The sequence below is a fragment of the Blennius ocellaris genome (assembly GCF_963422515.1).
Source record: "Blennius ocellaris genome assembly, chromosome: 17".
Taxonomy (NCBI): domain Eukaryota; kingdom Metazoa; phylum Chordata; class Actinopteri; order Blenniiformes; family Blenniidae; genus Blennius; species Blennius ocellaris.
Genome location: NC_137666.1, coordinates 14,555,271 through 14,576,556, shown reverse-complemented (window position 1 = coordinate 14,576,556; position 21,286 = coordinate 14,555,271). Strand labels below are relative to the sequence as shown.

The window sequence follows — 21,286 nt, the reverse complement described above, 5'->3', positions numbered from 1 at the left end:
AGCGCTCGTTGGAGGAATCATAGCACTGTACGGTGAGTCCTTGACACCATCTTGGCTGGAGGCCACTGAAGGCTGCACTAGAGCTGTTGGTGAGCAAGGGAGTGGAAATAACATAATACACAGATTAAGGAAACTCAAGTTTTAAAACTTAAATGCTGCTCTTTGAAAGAGGCATTGCATGTCGTCATAAATACTTACAAGAAGTGACTGATGCCATTGCTGCAGTGTGTGCAGCCTGCATAAAACCTACAAAGACAACAAAAAATGTTTTATAAGCTTGTACATTTTGAGAGATTTTATATTTATATGGTCTTTTATGCAAAAACACACCAGGAGGAGGCTGTGAAGCATTGAATCCAGCCCTTATAAAGGGTGGTGGCGGCCCGTAACCAGGTGGGGGGATGCCCATGGTGACAGGGAAAGCAGGAGGCACCAAACCTACTGCACTGGGAACCGCCTGGGCCACTGGCAGCTGAATGACAGAAACATTGAAGAGTGTACCTCGGTGAACAACAACTTAATATACATTTAAGATCAACGGCAAAAATGTTGGAAGAGTAATCTAAATGCTTAAGAGTCCATTATAGATTGAGGTAGATGATCTTCAGTACCTGTACTGGCATCATGGTAACCTGTTGGCTGTAGGCCTCAGCTTGGGTATTGGATGCTGCTGCTGCTGCTGCTGCTGCTGGAGTCTCCGCGCTCACAGCTTGACTGGTGGCTTCCTTTGGTGGTTCAGAATTCTTGGCTGCCTCCCACTCTGCAAACACAAATATGAAAGGTCAACAATTACATTACCAAACTATGTTTTTGAAATGTTAAGGCTACTGTATTTAACTGAGATAATTTCCTCACTGAATTGGGCTACTGGCCATTCTTAACCTTAAAAAAGGTAAACATGATTCTGAAAACAACTTATCAGCGTGTAAACCCCTGACACATATGTCCTACTTAAAGCCAACAAACATTTTTATAAAGGCTAAGTTGTTCATTTTCACCATCGTTGACGGTCTCCTGGTCGATGATTCCCCCCTCAGCAAAGTCATCCAGATCATCTAGCTTGACCTTTTCCCAAGGAATGTAGGTAACTCCCAGATCCACGTCCCAAAACTGCTTGTACTCCTGCTTCACTCCTTTGTTCAGAGCCCATGCAATCTGGATCAGATAAAGACACAAAGAAAAACAAGAAAAAGGCAGAATATTTCAGGGGTAATTCTTGGGAGTATCCAATGATTGTGTTTGGAAAAATAATACTCAAGTACGAATCATTGATTAATTACATTAAGAGAAAAAAATTATCATGAGAATGTGGCTAACTTAATTAGAATTGCAATGAGGACCTTTATGATCTTGGAGCCAATCTTAAAAGAGCCGGTGCTGAGCTTCTGGCGGGCGCGGTATGCATCCTGTCTATGGACCATACAGATGTAAGCGCAGCCTCTGGGAGGTATCATCTGCAGAGACGGACACACACAGATTGCATTACGCAGGACATTGGAAGACTAAACAACATCACATGAACCAACGGGGGGAATCTCAATAAGACTTGTGAGAAAACTAATATTCGACTGAGGTTTCATCCACAGATTTAGTTTGAATCTGTTGGATAAATAATAACCTGCCTACAACACTAAAGGGTTAACAAGGTCTGCTTACGTTGATTGACTCAATCTGCCCAAACTCCTCAAACAAATTTGTGAGGTCTTGCTGAGTGGCCTTTTTGTCCACTTGGCCCACCCACAGGGTTGTGCTGCACACTGGAATAGGAAAAGGACAAGAGAATGATCTTGATTAGAAAAGAAGCCCCGACACGCAAACAGGTAAATGACCAATACAGAATTATGTCCCATTACCACTCAGGGTCTTGGATCTTATGGGAGGCAGCCCTTTCTTCTGACGCTCCTTCTCTCGTTCTCGGGCGCGCCGTTCACTCGAGTAAGACCGTGACGACTTCCTCTTGCGATCCCTGGAGCGTGAACGCGATCGCTTGCGGTGCTTACGTTTCCGTGAGCCGGAGCGAGACCGGGACCTTCTCCTTTTTGGCGACCTACCAGGAGACAAAACCATCACTTTTGACAATTTGCTTCACTTGACCCTCAGCGCCTTTCATGTGGTATTTTCCCGTCATAGTGTTTAAAATTAAAACAAGATTCAATGACGTTCCAGACAGGACGGGGACTGACCGTGAGCGTGACCGCGAGCGCGTTCTGGACCGTGCGCCTAAAGTCTTCTTCTCCTCCGCTTCAAAGATCTCCTCCTCCATTCCATCCGGGCCTTCGTCCAGATCCATGTCCTACAAATGACAAGATTAACGTCGGAGTAATGATGTGAGCTGCAGTCAATACGCGTCTGCAAAGCTGGGCCTGCAGGTACATAAAGATCGACTGCGATCCTGACGTTGATACCACCATGTTTATGCATCTGCACGACTTTTGCGGATGACCCAGTGGTCAGAAGTACCTGCTGTTGGTTGTCGATGGAGTCATCCATCTTATTGTCCTGGGCAGGATGTTGTGGCTGACTGCTGCCCTGAGCAGCAGAGTTGTCTTGACCAAAAATTGAGTCTTGCCCTTCCATGCCCATTGCCTGGTAGGAAAATGACAGAATAAATGACACTCACTTATTATACTATTTATTTTCGACATTAAGCCTTTAACCCTTAAAATACAAACAACAAAAAACGAAGGCCCCTACAAATGGTGACAGATAGTCTGGATTACAAAAGGTTGAAGAATCCAAACCTTATATTAAGGAAATAATTACTGAAAACACCAGTTTTTCATTTTTGGAGGTTAAGTTTTGAAGCAGTTTTATATGGCATTTGAACCATTTGTGCAACATCACATTCTCTCTATTATTTTCAAGTCTTAGACTTAGAAAATGGCCAGCAAAAGCAAATTTTACATATATTTACGCTTGTTTGCAACTTTTACATATATTTACGCTTGTTTGCAACCTTTACCTTCTGCTGGTGCTCCAGCAGCTGCTTCTGAAACTGCTCCAGGTTTTGCTGTTGAAGCTGCTCTGCCAACTGATGGAAGAGTGAGCTGTTGATGGGCTCAGATACCATGGGCCTAGAAGAGGTCATAAGCTTGTTGAGACACACAGTCCGAATACAGTTTAAAAACATTTTTGAATAATGTAATGCACACTCAACTCACAATTGTGATGAAGACGAGTCCTTTTTCGATTCATCACTTCGTTCGGAATCATTCCCAAAGTCAAATGGACCCAAAAGTTTCTGCAAACAGACAGACAGCAAACTTTTAACATCAGCGTGTTTGTTGGGAAAGCCTGGAGTAAGAAAGTGTTTGTTTACAGCACTGTCACCTTATTAAATGAGGAGACCCTCTGTTCCAATGGATTGAGGCTGTTGGCTGTAGCGGCTGCAGTGAGTTGAGCTGTCAGCGCTTGCAACTGCACCACGAGGCCAGCGTCCAAAGCCTGAAGCAGGGAGGGCTGAGGCTTCTGCTGCTGCATCTGCAAACTCTGCACCAGCTGCTGGAGCTGCACCAGGTGACAAGAGTTCCACAAATTACAAACACGTACACAGACATCAGCTCTGAAACATTGCAGTAGAAGCTCACGGACCTGTTGGCCTTGGGGGCTCTGTAGGATCTGCGCGACAGCCGCCACCGTGTCTGTGTTGGTGATTTGGGAAGCCCAGTCAGGTAGACCCTGGACTATGTTGGCTGGAGTGGCCGGTGTCGCTGGAGTGCCTGGACACAAGCGGTTAATTACTCAAATGAGCTTTCGTACACATAGGTTGAGAGATCTGTGCTTATACGAACCAGGCGTAGTGTTATTGACTGGTGCGGCACTACTGGGCATGACGGGTGTGACGCTTGGAGGAGGAATCCCTGCTGCCATGTCCAGCAGAGGCTGAATAATGTCACTCTTGAAGACGGCATTCTTCTGCCACAGGTTCAGCACACGCACTATCTTACTCTGAAAAAGAGAAGTAGTCTTTTTTGAAATGACGTCTCCAACTGAAGGCATGTTTATGATGAGGCGGAACCAAAACGCAAACATCCCTTTGGGGGAGCCCAATCCTCAAAACACCTATTTCCTCTACCAATATAACAAGATGTCTGATCTGCGCTGCCATGAAACCATGACCAACCGCAGAAATGAAAACCCACAGAGAGGAACAGAAAACCTATTAAAATATGTCTGACCTTATCATCTGAAGGGCAGCGGTAAAGGTGCTGGAATGTGGCGATGATATTCTTGCTGAAGCGCGGAGCGAAAACGTCCTTCTCCGTGCCAAACTGGTGCCGCGACTGCCTGACAATGGAGTCGATGACATAGAGCCCGGGGACCTTGTATTCTGGCTTGCACTGTGGAATAAATATACAGCTGCTGTGAAACAGTGAAGTAATCTACTTCATTTCATGTGTGGGGAGTCTTGTGCATTCTAGTCTACTGCAGTTACCCCCGATACCTCTAAACGGCCACAAACAAGAGAATTGAGAGGAAAGCACATCAATGTAAAAAAAAAAAAAAAAGCCATTGTGTGAATCTAAAATTAAACTCACCTTTTGAATAAACTTCTCGACACTCTGGACTACATGCTTGTAGAACTGGAAGAAAAGCAGAGGGGGGGAAATATTAAGTGAAAAAGAAAAAAAATAATCATTCTGGTAAAAACCTGAAGGAGAAATTGAAAGATCATTGTAAAAAGTAAATAATGACCTCTTCTATTTTACCAATTTCTCTGAAAATGAAGCGGACACACTAAGACATCCGCGTAGCCTGGTAAGAAAATATGCCCGGTTTGACTTGGGGGAGTCCTTCTGGCTGGAATTTGCATATTCTCCCTGAGGGGTTTTCCAACATGGACAACAGTTTGTGAATACACTCGTTTGAGGTTAATTGGCGATTCTGAAATGGCCTGAGGGATGATCGCGTGTGTGTCTCTTTGCGTTTTCCCTGAATTCACTCACAATCAGCACCGTGTAACGCTCGGATGGTGGATTATACACTATATGGGTTCAATAAGTTCTACTATTCAAAACGTTCAAAGAGCAGTAAAATAAATTTAAACTTCTAGTTAATTCAAATGTGTGCAGACAAAAAAATGTTGTTTTTGAGAATGTAAATGTAGAGAATCATCAGAACAATTCTAAAAATGATTTGTTTGATTTACAATGAAACGGCTCCCAAAGCAACATGTTTACAGATGATTCAACATTAACTTCGGGAGTGTTTTCTTTGCAGGATTGCAAAATAAAGAGTGAATCATATTGCTGCTCAGTCTACACTCCTGTCACGATGATCCTGACCAGTAAACGACAGTTGGCATATTGGTAGTTCTCCTGCAACACGGATGCTAAAGGCTTTACCCTGCGACACACTCTGGCTGCACGTCTCTGTTCCAAGCTTTTACTCTTTAAGGCAGTTTGGCCAGTCATCTATAACAGAACCACCAAAATAGCAGTTTATGACCTACTTTAAAAAAAGGCGCGTGCTGCTGTTCGGGGCCTTGATGAAAAGGAAAAATCAGGTCGGGCTCACCCAACTTCAAGTTAATAACCACAGAATACCCAATTATTATGGCGCCTTTTTTTGGACAAATCCCATTTCCTCTCAGCCTCAAGGTTGGGGATTGCTACATTTATTCACAAACCTGAGCAAACGATGCAGCAAGGATAATATACATCCTGTAAATTCATCAGAGACGTAAGACTGTTTGCATTGACGTTACTGCAAGCAATGAAATAAAATCTTATTACAGTATTACCACTTTGCGTTCCACATATCTCAGTCTGGGCCAACAGTGCACAGCTTAGCATTCAGTGGCTCTGCCCAGGCGGATAAAATCACCCGGTGCATGTGAGCCATTTCGAAAACATCTGTAATTTGCAGATTCTAAAATAACTAGGGTTATGCTCTGCCCGCCGAGCCGGCACGGGGTCTCCACATGAATATCAGCCACACGCTGTGACACCCGCGGCGGAAATCCTCAACCACTGGAGCAACAGCTGTCCCTGCCCTGCACGGCCGATATCTGGCTGTTTCAAGTGGATTCAAACTGTGTTCAAGCAGGAGGATAAAGTTAACACTTCACATGCTACATATCCAAAAAAAATTTTTATTTTGTCACATGTATGTAAGATTCTTTGATGACTGTATTTGATCATGTAAGATTGTGTTTGAACCACATGACTTCACCTGAAATGTTGTGAGTCTTTCCACTTAGGATTGACAGTTTCACAAGCAGCCAGTAGATGGCGGTAAAGTACAAAAGATGAACTGGGCAGAGTTGAGTTTCTTGAATGCAAACAATGGCTATGACAAAAACCCCTGTGGCTTCTTTTAAATAACTCTGGTTTTAAAATCAGTAAAAGTCTAAAATACGCTTATGTACAGTTGTTAAAATACAGTGGTTCCTGAAATTATGCAGTTACACTTAAGTTTTATTTACCGTCTCTGTATTGAACTAAAACAAAAAAACCAAAACAAAACAAAAAACATCTCAAAGGATTAAGAAGCAAACGAGCGAAGGGAAAGTATCCCACACACAAAAGACAATGACACACCTCAAACAATGCAAGGAAATGACAGATTTCAAGACATCATTAACACATACTGCCAAAAACATCAAGAGTGGAAATGATAGAGACTTTAAGCCACTCATGGAGACTTTTGTGATGTTTAGTGATATTTTGTGCAACAATGTTGCTTCCACAAAAGCGAAAAGAAGTTCTTTTTAGGGCCTTTACCTCAGTTATATGCGCAATAAGATTTACTATGACCTTAAATTACACATCAGAAAAAGGTTTGTTTGAATCCTTCCAATATAGGAACATATATTTCAACAGCATTTCAACAGCTGTGCAATGTGACGTGATGCAGATGCTCCACGGTGAACATAAACTGTCTCGCAGTTTAAACTAAAACAAAAAAAGGTGTCCAAACTTCAAGGGAGTATGCTTTGTGTGTTGTTCCAGGAGGACGTCACATATAATGAAACATAGGCAGGGAAAATTCCATAATCGCAGCCAACTCTAGATTCAATGTATCACTGATTGTTTTTCAAGTAGCTTCAGAGACATACAACTACCAACAACTCATAACAACAGTGATGAATGTACATAGCTCGAGTTGCTCTGTGCAACAGCTTCAAATAAAAGTTAAAAAATATCATCTGGACTTTTCCACAACGGGCAATGAAAGAGACAAAAAATGTGATTTGACGTGACAGGTGTGAGTGAACATTCATCACAGCTACATAAACATTGTCATTGCCATGTTTTCAAGCTAAGTCGTCATGGAAACAAGACGTCCCTGCCTGTTGGCGCACGGTCTGGACCAAAGCGCAAAAAGTGGGTCTTAACTCCAAGAACAGTCACTGCTGTGCATCATGTTTACATCTTCATGTGAAGGCCACCTAAAAGTGTCTGAGGGAACATCAGCTATTTGAAGTCAACGTCTTCTGAAGGCCAGCCAGGTGTTGATTTAGCCTCTTTAAATGTGCTGCACTGGAAAACAATCTGCTCCAAGACTCAACAAACTGATATGATTCCAAGTGCGAGAGACCTGCTGTACCCTCCATGACACCAACATCGATGTGCAAAATGCAACCGTAAATACTGTCATCATGACAAAGACATTCAAAGAATGTGTATAAAGACGATTGGGCAATGCCTAACTAATTCATAATTCTCAGTTCTACATATTGTGTACAAGAGCAAGACAACTAGTGCAAGCAATCAGGAAACAGCAGTTACCCAAGAGTAACCCAAGTTGCGTGTGACCTCTGTCACATACACATGCTAAAATAATCATACATGTTACGCAAGTCATGTTATATTAATATGGGCATTCTCTGGTTTAGCAGAGTTGGCTGAATCCTGGAACATAGATTACTTTGCAAACTAAAAGCTGAGCATTAAGCGGCAGCACAACTCAGCAGTTCCAATAACAGACTGGGGGAAGAAAAAAAAAAAAAAGTGCCTCGGAGCACAAAATACCTGATAATTGCTCCTGTTGTAATGAAATCACAACAGCAAGGAAGCAATTAATATTGTGTATGTAGTCTGAGTGGCTCGGATTCAAAAACTCTGAACAGCAAGTTCCTGATTCAAATACTACGGAACAGAAAGTTCTCATCAAAACTTGTGTCTTAAAGTATTAAAATGTTATTGGCAAATGACTCACACTAACCCTTTAACAGTATTTTAAAGTGTGGTGAGAAAACAAACAAAGCTAAGAAGGTAACTGATTGCATTTAGCACGAGTTAAAATGAGCGAAAGCAATGTAATAAAGTTTCAGAGCCTCTAGTACTGATATCAAAAAGGTCAATCATATCTTTATACCATCGAGTAAATTTACCGGCATCAGTAAGGCCAAAATAGAGACAACAACTCACAATTAGAAATGCTGGCAACAAGCAAGCAACAGAAATTGACCCAAATAAATCTATAAATTGGTTTCAACACCTTCCAGCTTGTTGGCTGTCTGAGATTCTCAACTAGCATTATTATAGTCGTTTTAAAATCCTTGTAACTTCAAAATGTCTTTAGAAATCGTGGAAGAACAAAGGTTTTTCTCACGTTTAGGGCTCGGAGAAAAGAAAGCAGGAAGCCACCACCACACAGGGTTTCTTCCTATAAAAACGAGACTTTTTCCATTCCAGTCACATATGCTTGCTCATGTGCTTTTGATGAATTTTCTCTGCAAAAGTGCCCTTAAATGACTGTCGTATTTGTTGCGGTATATAGTTGAATTGAATCAAAAGAACAAACATAGCCCTCTCTTCCTGCAGCCTCAGGCAGGCTTTGATTGTTTCAATTGTGAGTTTTTGTATATTATTACATAATCTAGCATTTGAGCTTTATATTGCTTAAAACAACGGTTTCATCATGAAACACGTTGTGCACAATACCTTCATGAGCTTTTTAGGAGGTTCCATTTTTGAGCTGCCGTAATAAATGTATACGGTTGAAATATATGTGCGTGTACATTTATTACAATGGAGACACAAGCTTTTGAGATGAGTTGAAGCATTGTTCTCCTGCTGATTTTGAACATTACAGAATCACTGCATCTCATTTTACAACTTAGCTATTTTAAGACAGAAGAGAGAGAAAGTGCCTACAGTGGAGCAGAAACTGAAAGAGGCCCCTCGAAACACAGTTCTGGTAACTGAAAACGCTGTACTGTCAAACCGCAGCAGCCAACCAACAACAGAAGCATCAAGTAACAAATGTCTAAAGGTAGATAAACTTTTATCCAGAACAGAAATGCTTTGTTCAGATCACACCAGTTCCCACTATATTGATCATAAAAGCAGCTTTAATGAGCTCAACAAACTCCAGCTACATTTAGAATGACTGCGTCATTCAGATGTGTGTGTGTGTGCGTGTGCGTGTGTGTGTGTGAACAATCAAACATCCAAAACATTCACAGTGACTCTTAAATATAAAAATAATGCTTATGTGGACTGTAAACCTTGAGATCATCTCCAACAATCCATATACTGTAAAAACATGAATAAAAAAAAAAGACTATATTTTCGATCATGACAGGGAAGAGATGGGGAAAATGAAAAGAGCAAAAAGCCAGTCAGATAAGATCAAACCATGCCTAGATGCTTCAAATATATACATAATGAAATGTGGCTATATGCATTTGGATTGGTGTATGTCATCAAACTTACAGATTTGTGTTTGCTTAAAGAGATCACTTTTGATGCATATGCAGTTACTCCTGACTTGAAATTCATTCTTAAGACTCGACTCTGTGAAAGACAGCTAGATGACTGTCATTTCTCATGCACATATGTTGTAATATAGACTTGTTTCTAGGCAACTGATTGAGGATGCAGCAGAGCCCCTGCGAGAGTGCAAAAGGTTCAACTAACTTCGTCCTTAAATCTCATTTTCAAAGTCTGTTATTAATGATTTATTGCCTTGACACTTGTAAAATCCTCCACAAAAAGAACGCCACCAATGTGCCTTACCTAATATTGGTCGTCCTACGACGGGCACTTTTTGAAGTTAATTTAAGTTGTGTACTGTAATTTCCGGACTATAAGCCGCTACTTTTTTCAGACGCTTTGAACCCTGTGGCTTATAAAATGACATGTCTAATTTATGGATTTGTATGGGTTAACGGGCTTCTTGCCCCCAGATTCTACTTCCACATGTAGGTACATGCTGTTTTGAGCCCCTCTGCTTCTCCAAAACTTGCCCTAAAGTGATGTTTCTGCTCTTTGTGACCTAGTCTTGTGCTGCTTTCCTTGCTCTTGGACTACGTCGACAGACGTCACCATTCTAAAAACACCAGCTCACGGAGGAGAACTCACTCCTCCGTGGTAGCAGTCGATTCACACCTCCGCAAAGCTGCATCATACTCCACGCTAAACTCTAAACTGAAAATAGTCCCAATCCTTTGTGCTGCGTTAGTACTAGAAGCATTCTGTTGGAACTGCGTTGCTAAAGAATGTCTTCAGGGATTAACAAAGTAATTCTGAAGTTTTAGAGATGGAACTGATTTATTATAAGGTGATGACGCCACGCAGACCCCCACATTGTCCAAATGGAATAAAAATAGATTGTACTGCTTCCTTTTCTGACCTTATACGAAGCTCAAGTTGCATTTTGCAAGAATACAAGCATACATTTCATACTTTACTGTGGAGGAGTTTGTTACAGCCTCATAAAATCAATAATAATAATAATATTAAAGCAAACAGAGCTCTGGTATCAGAATAGTATCGGCAGATATCCAAAATTGTGTGTCGGAATCGGAAGTGAAAAAACCTTTATCAGTGCATCCCTAATTAATTCCATTGATTGACAATATATAATCAGATCACTAATCAGCGCAACCCCAGAACATGTATAAGAATGTTTGTTGTTTAAAGACAGAACTGAAAAGCATTTGTAGAAAGTTGTCGAGGGCAAAAGCAGCTTGTAAATGGCAGTACATTAAATTCCCATTACAGCAGACCAATTGTTCCAGGTGATGAATTTAGTTTAAATTTGATAAACGAATGAATTGCAAACATGACTTTTTTATCCTTGTCCTGCTTTATTATAAACACGTACAAAACAAAATGTCCAAAAACATTGGGGGATTTGTAAGAATGTGAACGCAATCAAAGTTTTTTGAACCCAGAGAAGATGCTCGGGGTCCTGGACGGCCAGAGTCCTGCATGATTTCATGCTTCAACACACTTCACTGAATTAAATGGCTCATCAAGTTTGCAGAGGACCTTGATGCCCATTAAATTCATACATTCAAATCAGAACACAGCTGTTGTTCAAATATCACTTATGTATAAGGAATAGACTAAATATAAAGTATGAAGGCAATCTAATGGTCACGCTTTTTTCAGGCTTTGGTGTAGCTTTGGATGCACTTTAGCTTATGCTTAATGTTTTTAGTAGTTAGTAAATGGGTAGGCTCAAGAGTTAGTCATTTGCCTTTGCAGTAGTCTAAATTTGTGACACAGGTTATTTCAGGCTATCTGTGTATGTGAGAAGGCGACAATCAGTGCTCATAATTTGACATGAGATCAGCCACAATGACTGCAATTCATCGGGGGAAAGGCCAAAATCCCATAATCTACTGTCTGAAAGGAAAAATCATGTTGTGTCACTAAGGTGTTCTGGTGGAATCTAATGTTAAATTCAGGAGCATCAGAAGCATTGGAGGCCTTTTGGAGGAGTTCAAAGAAATACAATCTCGAGTGGGATGTCTGAAACAAAGCAAACTACATCCAGTGCCTATTGCGTATAAACTATTGCTTTGCTCTATGAATGAAGCCAGAATGTATATCCAATAAAGCTCTTTTGAACATTTCACCTATTGATGTGTTAAAATCATAATGATTTCCTATAAGGTTTAACATTATTACATGTAATCCCAGAACCTTTTCTTTTTAAATCAAACTAAAGATGGAGGCCATTGCAGTCATTTGGCCACAGCTCAGAAAGCTCGCTGGCTAGTCGGAAGAAAACTTTTCAAGAATGAATCCGCCTAATAAAGTCCACTTCAGTAAGGTTCGCAGGTTTTGGGTAAAACTTTTGTAGCAGTTCTCCCGCTGTTTGCTCACCAAAGCAAAGACGACAATAATGATAATACCCCATGATAACAATTCAGCAGTTTTTGCCTCAGGATACATGATAGAAAACTGCGTATGGCAAATTTCACAACAGCAATGTTTCCTTCAAGTGTTAAATGAATCCTGTGATTATATATATGTGATCGCAAGAAGAACTTTGGAAACTCTCTAGCAGCTGGTGCAAGTCACACCCGTCACCACACAGAATGAGGCCAAATCTCAGCGAAGCTGCAGTTACTGCAGCCCGAAAATGAGCTCTTCTCGTTCACCTCCTGTGCAGCATAACAATCACAACCACTGATCTCCAATTGGCCGTAAAAAGCTTGTCGTTTGTCAGACTTGATGAAATGAAATTACCTCTGGAATACAGATCACTGACATCATCCAACTAAGAAAATGGTCCAGATAAACACCAGCGCTGCCACTCTAATATAGAAACCTAACTAATATGACAGGGACGAAAAAACATTCACTCAGGCCGTGCAAAAACATCAACAGTACATGTAGCCGCGGTTGAGATTGAACCCAGCTAGCATACACGCTTTTTGGGCTTTTACTAGCACAACAGGCCGAGGCAGGAATACAGCACTCATGACCTACATCTTCGAAGGAACCATAATGCGGGACTGGAATTAGATGTCAAGACTGTTCGGGAGATTTGACTCTTATAAGAATTTTGCAAACAGCAGTGGGGAAGAAGACAGCGGTGCGCTGGTATGCTAACCAGGAGCTAACAACAGAACTGCTCTTCCAACTCTGTTCCTGTCTAACCGCCGCTCCCCAGACTACAAGACTGAACCTCCACAAGAGGAATTGCTGTTTTTCTGCTCACTGAGCCCTTGCTGAAACACAACGTGCTGGACTCTATGAATCAGCAGGACGGACTACTTTTCTTCTGTGCTGAACGCGATCAGCTATCAGGAAAAAGCTTCGGTGAAAGGGTTGAGTGGGGAGAGCCAGGACAGTGATTGGACATTAAATCGCTGGGAGGGCTTTATTGCAGCAGGCTGACTTGGCCTGGAGACAGGCGTGCCAACACGTATAGCATTAATGAGAAACGAATTTCAAAACTGAAAAACCACAGTCCATAAAGGGCAAGCAAGGGGAACCAAACAGTTCAATATTTTACAGAGAACCATTACATCCCTTTTGGGTACATATTGATATTTTATTTTTTTTTAAAAACCATGTGTTATCGATAACACTCGGGCAGTCAGTGACCGCCGACTCAGCCCGGCCAGTGCATCACTTCCTGTCGGCGTATTCAAACTGAAGTAATGCAAATAGTCACATTTAACGCGGGGCAACATATTATTAGCACCGTCATCTGAAAAAGCAGACGTCTGGGTTGATTTGTTTCATAAGGAAAAGGCGAGTAACGAAAAGAACAAAATGAAAGCCGCTTGCAAACATTGCCTTGCCACAATACAGTACTGCACAGTAATGCAAAACTGCAAAGACACCATGCTGAAAAGTTAGTAGCGCCGCCTCACATATGTATGTTGCTGTCGGCAAAGCTTGTGGCATTAGCTCCCAGTGTGCAGATAAGCGAGTGGACGAAAGTGTTGCCACAATATCCAAGGATTGGGAGCTAACATTGCACCTTTTGCAGACTAGTGTCATACGGGGAGCAATACTAGAGTTATTGAAAATTGCGTTGGAGTGGGACATTGTCACAGAGATCGCCTCCAACATGAGTAGTGCAGCTTGTCAGCATGTTGCATCTGAAGCAGTTTGCACAAACATTTAAATTGGCCTCACAGTGCAGTGAAGCTCCCCGCAGTTGCGCGGTTGTTGGTGGGGCACATCACAAGCTTTTTCAGACACAGCTCACTCCGTACTACAATTGAAACAATGACGATAAACAGTTGACTGATGTCTGTTAAGAGGTAGAAGAAAGCAGAGCCTCCACCAGTCACTTTTCATCATTTTCTTTCTTTGTGGGAGTGCCAGACTATTAGTTTAGTAAAAAGACTGTGTATGGGGGGGTACATGCACTTTTCCGTTTAGTTTTGGGTTCCTATGTTAAGCTTGTATGTATGAACACCAACATACAAATTGTGTGTGCAGTGTTTGGAAAAGTACACAATCTCTTCTCAATAAATCAGAACATCATTATTCAGACACTGAGTTTAAACTCATTACAATAACAGCCCATTATATTAACTTAGAGGCTTCATATAGACTATACATTCTTATGTATACCAATTCACACTGAACCTAAAACTCAGAAACTCGATTGAACCGGTATTTTTCATACATGAGGAAATTGTGTGTGCAGAAGACATGACTGCTGCTCAGTAAAAACAAACATTCACAACATATGCACTTTGATATAGGACTCCACAGGGCTGAGTGACATCAACACATAACTCATTGCTGTCAAATTAAGAAATACTGGAGCAGATTTAACCTTCAATTTTCACACACTCCCCCACATTCATGGTGAAAGCACTCAAAATCAGTGACTCCAGAGATGACTCAATCCTGTTTCATGATGCGTTCTCATTTGTTTGGTCACTCAAAAATGAATGCCAGTGTTGTTGCCGTCTTAGCACTGGGTTGCTGGGTAGCACTCTCGCCTCATAGCAAAGAATATCCCCAGCTCAAGTCTGGGTGCCTTGCTTTGTGCAATTTTGATGTTTTCTCAATTTTGTTTCCTGGATATTCTCGTTTTCCTGATCCCCAAAACATACATTTGAGGCTGACTGATGACTTTAAAATGAGCGCGTTTCGAAGTATGAACGCGTTTCTGTCTCTGTCTTTCAGGCCACGTTTACTTGACAAAGTTTCAAATGAAAACTAGGGATGCACTGCTAACTTAAATTTTTTTTTTTTTAACCTTTAGTTACTTGCTAATACAAAGCACTTATTAAATGCTACTAAGCCTAATTTCAACTTCATATGCAAAGGCTATGGATTACCACGAACCACTTCCATGCAATACACATAGGGCAGGGTGTAGCATTTATTGGCACACTGCCCTAGAGTGTTGTTAATGTGCATCAGTGGTACTGTAATCATGTGGCGCATGTAGCGCCGCTGGTGCGTGAGCCTCAAAACTCTTTAGCATGTAGCACAGCTCAGTTACGTGAAGTTAAACTAATGCGACATCGGACTAACTGCCGGTTCACATTTCATTGGTGATTAAGTTATTGGTGTTGTACCATCTAGTTTTCGCCTCCTCTTGGTATTTTAGCAGAATATCATTTACAGTCCATCTACTTTTGTCATTCTCATCAACAAAGATGAAGAAATGTTGGAGTTACGTTATGCCCCTGAACACATCACCCATGTATCAGCGACACTAACCCTTATAAAGCAGAGTTGTCTGTGCAGGGTTCAAAGCATGTAAGATGTAGTTGGATTACTAATCTGCTTGACTCAATTAGAAAACTACCAAAGTCCCAGGAGAACACTGACTGAGTCATGCCATTCTGGTGAGGAACATTGTTATTATTGCCCATCTACTCTATTTACTATAGTCGTGGTGTGCATGCATAGTAGCAAAAATTTTGTTTTCATGGGTTTTCATGGAGGTCACGTTCCATGTCCCAAAAGTCAGATTCTGTGTCTGAGGATCGGGTCGTCGAGGCCCCTGCCGTCAACTGCCACTTAATCCACACTGCACCCGACCCTTACAGTAGCCTCTGTGGGTGGTGGGCTCAACCCTTCAGGTTGGTGAAGAACCCTTGTCCCGAGTGGAGGAGTTCTCGGGGTCTTGTTCACGAGTGGGGGGAGGGGGAAGATGGAGCGCGAGATCCGACAGGCAAATCAGTGCAGCATCTGCAGTTACGTGGGCGCTCTATCGGTCCGTCATGGTGAAGAAGGAGCTGAGCCACAAGGTGAGGCTCTCAATTTTCCTTCCTAACCTCACCTATGGTCATGAGCTTTGGATCATGACCAAAAGAATAAGACCTAGGACATGCTGGAGGGACTATGTCTCTCGGCTGGCCTGGGAATGCCTTGGGGTCCCATTAGAAGAGCTGGAAGAAGTGACTGGGGCGAGAGAAGCCTGGGCAACCCTGCTGAGACTGCTGCCTCCGCGACCCGGCCCCAGATAAGAGATCGACAATGGATGGATGGGTTTCCAAGGAGCATTTTCAAAAAGTTGCTTTTTCAATGGCTCCGAGCATATTTGTTGTGTAAACAGACACTAAAATACAATAAACGTTTTGTGTTTTCAGTTGAAAGCATTGTTATGTAAACATGGCCTGAGTGTGCATGCTGCCAAAACCTACAGTGAGTTCGGATCGGCTCCAGCAGCCTGCGACCCCGAACTGGATCAAGTGGTACAGAAGACGGAGAGATGGAAGCATGAGAGTATGTAAGCCGACCAAATACAGGTGGTGACTGACTTTAGAAGCATGTCTACTAGGGGTGTCGGCTTTTATTGTAGTTTCGAGCATTCGTTTGGCCGTGAGGCAAAAAGGTCCTGCTCGAACTGCAACTGCATGTTGTAATAGCTCTGTAGGTGCTTCAGACAATTCAAGGTGCCTTGCCTTGCAATGCAACATAGGGTGCTCATGATATGTTGACCAATTTTATCAAATGAAGCTAATGTGTTGTTGTTTTACGACAAGACTAGGACAACAGTGAACACAGCCATCCTGAGCAAACAGCCCCAACATCAAAACCCCTGAGAAGTAGCATGTGGAGGGAACAAAGTTAGGCTTGTACACTTTCTGAAAAGCACACATCCTACTCTTTAACGAGAGGGCATTTCAGTTTATCGCAGCAGATTAAAGATCATTTTGAAATCGTTCAAATTCTTTTTAACTAAAAGCCTTGATGTACACTATCAGACTATCATCATGCCACAGTTTTCACCAGGCGAAACCCCACTACAATAATCCCAACATGCATTGTGTTGCAATTCTCTGAGCAAGTGATGTCATGCAATCCATTGCTATCCTGAGTGAAAAATTTTATCTTTTTTTTTTTAAACTTTGACCTCGACCATGGAGATGCAAACACACACACAATTGTAAACACTATCATGGAAACTGATTACAAGGAGTGGATCCTGCAGCGCTTCAGGACAACACATCCATGTGATTAAGCAGCAAAACATAAAATAAGTCAAAATTAAGGCTGGGAATGAGAAACTCTCCAAACTAGTCATAAGCCGAGGAGTCATACCAAAACACAAAAATGGTCAACCAGGTCACTTCTCACAACTCCGCATTCAAACACAACAAAAGCTCAAAACAAACAAGAATCAAATGCACAACAGTCACAGTAGCAGAAACCCTGCATCCCTGGGTGTGTGAGGGGAAAAAAAAAAAACTGAGCTTAAAATGATTTTAGTCTTCTTTGATCTTCCTTTGTGAAACAACCCATACTCCTACCTAAGCTGGTAAGGGATTCTCTTATCTCTTTGTAACTCTCTCCACCCCATCCTCCTGCTTCACTTTCAGTGCTTTGGGGGAGCTGGGAGAGCTGCTGAGGGAAGGGAGAACGGGTGTTATTCACACAACACAAGGAAAAGCAACACCAAAAGTACAGCAGATCAACCAAAAAATTATGATGCGTTACAGAAAGTAAGCATCTGCTGTCGGCCTTCAAGTTATCCATGTGTAGAGTAAAGGTTAAATGGGAAGAAAAGTTCTTCATCTCTAACGTTTTGAGTTTAACTGTAAGCGTGCGCATTTATGACACGATTGATCACATTAGTCTGAATTTCACTGCATTTTCTACTAAAGAGTCATGGTAAATAGGTGACAATCATGAAGTTGAAAAGTGAGGTTAAAAGAGGTCATATTTGAATCCACTTGCTTTGATAAAAGTGTATTTTTCCCTTCATTCAGAGCAATTTATATACAAATAAAAAACATGCTTGAAAGACAATTGTATGTGCTAGTTAATCATATAAAGGCAATACATTTTTTTTTTTAGCTTATCTTGTACAGAAATCAGTTCAATTTAGAGATTTTTAAATGTAGAAATGTATTTTGGGGTTGAGTGAATGCCCTTCAAGAGACTACGTTGTCTGAAAAACATAATGTGAAGGTGTTTATCAACACTGACGAAGCCTCGATACTTCCTCTAATCACACGATGAGTGTAAAATTTGCAGGGATTTCAATCAGTGCCCAGTTAGGAAAAGATGGTTGAACAGCCCGAGTGACTCACGCTCTCAGGAAAACAAACAGGCGTTTTACAAATTGTAATATGAAATTCAACGATAGCCACTGAAGTACTAACTGCATATATTGAAGATATTTTACGTTGCAGCCGAGTGTGATTTCAGTAGAAAGCGATACGATTTTTAGATGGACTCCTCACAAAAAAACAAAAACCTGTGTAAATTAGGGATGCACGAAGATATCAGCACAATATCATATCTGCTGATGAACACCGGCATGAAACGCAAATGGTTGTATACCGATTTTGTTTATCTTGGCGAAACTAGGGTGAGCGCACTCCGAGCATGCCAAGAGCACACAAGGCTGTCAAGGTTAAAAAAAACAAACGGTGGTTTTTTTTCCACCTTGCATTGAAATGCACTGCATCAGCCAAAAGAGGCTTTCCTTCAAATGCAACATTTTTATACAATCAGAGCAGTGTGTCGTGCCCATCTACGAAACTGAGCTCACTGTGTGCCATGCACACACGCTCCGGCTCGCCGTTATCGAGTGCGTCAGTTACGCTCAATCACGTTGCATGTTGTTTGTGCCTTGAAACGCTTTAGCGTGTAGTGTAGCTCGTTGTTACGTGCTGCAACCGAACGCATCACTCGGGAGTCGTGTGCTCTTGGAAGTTCAAACCAAACCAAGATGGCAGCTCGGGCACAAACAGTCTCTTTTATCACTAAAACAGTTCCGCGAAAAGTATTTCTGGAAACATTTGAGGAATAAGCTGTGCAGCTGCTCAATCTGTCCTAATTTTAGTTCCACTACAGCCAGCTTTGACATTTTACAAGAAGTTTGAGATGCGGCGGACTTCTGCTTCCTGCGCCTTATTTGTATAAAAGTTGACTATATTCAACTTTATGCAATTGAACTGAGGGAAGGTCCGGGGGGGGGGGGGGGGGGGGGGGGGGGGGGATGGGGCATCGCAACTCGGAATGCCGCACCCACCATGCACAATGACACGTGGGAAATTGACGCAGCCTGTGGACACGTGATTTTGACACACCCACGCATCTCTCGACTCTGGTAATATAGGTATCTGCAATACTTTGTTTTGAAAATATCGATACATCCCCAATATTGTGCATCCCTAGTGTTGATGTTACTCGCACAAATTATTTTGTCATCAATTGGTCTAATGTCTGGAGAAATACACTGAAACAGGACTTAAGGTGGACAAATTCAGGATATGGCCATTGCCTAAATTGTTGTATTTATTATCCACAGTGCTGATATGTTTGGAAGGCAACTGAATAACTCAGAATGCATGCCACAGATATTTCAAAATTTGAAAAATGTAGGGCTCGCTATAATTAATACATAATAATAAACCATAAACTGGCTTTAAGCTTCATACAGACTGTGAATTGAACCGTCTATAACTTTATTTGACACTATACATGAGCGACGTGGAGGTTATTGACTTGGATTGACTACATAAAGTCACCAAATCACGCAGGTTTGTCCACCAGATTAGAGGTAATGACATCAACGACACAAAAATAACTGCTCCTGGTGTCAAAACAAGGTAAATAACTGTAGTATTATTCATGTACAGATCAGAGCTTGGTATTCAGGGACACGAACCAGTATTTTAACTCAATGAGATATTATCTGGGTAGCATCAGTCTCGATTATTGTTGCTGCATTCCTATTGGTTATAATAACTAGTTGTTGGTCGTGGCAGAAGCCGAGCGCAGTGTCGCAGGACAAAAATCTGCAACACTGTCAATTGCTCATTTTTGTCTGGGACGGCGTTTAATATGCAGTCAATGTCCAACAAGACCACCAAACTATAACTTTAATGACAAATCATTAAACAAACACCGATATTCTTTTCTCTTTTTGGTTTGATTATCTTTGTACAGCCCAACTAACAAATTAATTCCAACGAATTAGATCTACAGAAATAGCAGATCAACATCAGACGCAATCAAATAAGTGAAGCCACATAGAAGTGAGGGAGGAGGACTAGTCAGCTAATCGTTATCGTAATGCCACAAAATGTGCCAATGAGACAAAGAGTGTTGGTGGCTCCATTCCTGGTCTGCCACAGCAGGTCATGTGATCTACAATGTTTGATCTGATCTCGTTTTAGCTTTTCCTGATGCAAGCGGAGCGGTTGGGGGTTTAGGGACATTGTGTTGACCCGTCCGCAATGAGATTGATTCTCTAATCTCTACGCCACCATTTCCTACACCTCTCATATCTAATACATAATTATACATTCAAGATTAAGCTGGCTGTAATTATACTGCCTCGTTGTTTGAGTAATTTCTACACATCTAGATTAGCTGGATATCATTAACAGCAGAAACTCATTTGTCACCATCACAGCACTTGCTTAAAAGAATGAATGTGTTTTTAGATAGTTTTCTTGCATGTATAAAGTGTCATTGATTGCTCATCATGATATTGCCTGGAAGAAGTGCAGCATCTATTTTGCAACCATGGCTGCATGACATACAAGACAGCGCAGGTGTCCCACACAGAAGTTCAAAATGAACAGACAATTACATGTTATTGACACGTTTTGGAACGTTCTTTCCACCGTTCATACATTGCTTTTACAATGCTTGGCTGAACTACGAGTCAAGTTACAGCCTCAAGGCTTTGTAGAAAACAAACACGCAATCTCTGGTTTTAGTTTTACTTACTAAGTGAAATGAGTTTACAGGGGAAATTATTTGAGGTGCACAGACATGAGATGTTGAAAAGCTAAAATGCTTCTCTCTCATACGACTCATTTCAATCATTCTAAAAAATGTTTTACACGTATCAATATATTCACAAAGGTAAAACAATTCATTCATGCTTGAGAACGAGAACAGCTTGTGGAATCGACTATATTCTTTACCAGTTTTCGATTTGATAGTTTACCCTTGGTTTATATTTGTTTTTTATGGCAATGCAGCCCTAGACTGAAGAACATGTTGACAGTAACATATCCAAGTGTTTCAATTGATCCTATTCATTTTGTAAAAACCACAAGTGCATTTGTGGGATACATTTTTGGCTTTTTAAAACTTGTTTTGAGCCAGTTCAATGCAAAAACCTTGACAAATTAGCCGATATA

At 41.5% G+C, this 21,286-nt stretch overlaps 1 protein-coding gene across 1 annotated transcript in view; it reads right to left on the bottom strand.

Annotated features, from left to right (window-relative positions):
• scaf8 (SR-related CTD-associated factor 8) overlaps positions 1-21,286 on the bottom strand; it is a gene marked incomplete at its 3' end in the record, with an annotated part of 43,419 nt that overhangs the window by 21,007 nt on the left and 1,126 nt on the right. The window contains exons 3-19 of the mRNA XM_080512649.1: positions 4,539-4,583; positions 4,179-4,340; positions 3,792-3,948; positions 3,592-3,719; positions 3,331-3,507; positions 3,162-3,241; positions 2,963-3,074; positions 2,461-2,586; positions 2,184-2,293; positions 1,854-2,047; positions 1,657-1,757; positions 1,341-1,454; positions 999-1,155; positions 612-760; positions 331-472; positions 199-246; positions 6-83 (exon numbers count right to left, since the gene is read on the bottom strand). Of these exons, the coding sequence (XP_080368775.1) occupies positions 6-83; positions 199-246; positions 331-472; positions 612-760; positions 999-1,155; positions 1,341-1,454; positions 1,657-1,757; positions 1,854-2,047; positions 2,184-2,293; positions 2,461-2,586; positions 2,963-3,074; positions 3,162-3,241; positions 3,331-3,507; positions 3,592-3,719; positions 3,792-3,948; positions 4,179-4,340; positions 4,539-4,583 (2,080 nt within the window). The remainder of the gene's footprint in view (positions 1-5; positions 84-198; positions 247-330; positions 473-611; positions 761-998; positions 1,156-1,340; positions 1,455-1,656; positions 1,758-1,853; positions 2,048-2,183; positions 2,294-2,460; positions 2,587-2,962; positions 3,075-3,161; positions 3,242-3,330; positions 3,508-3,591; positions 3,720-3,791; positions 3,949-4,178; positions 4,341-4,538; positions 4,584-21,286) is intronic.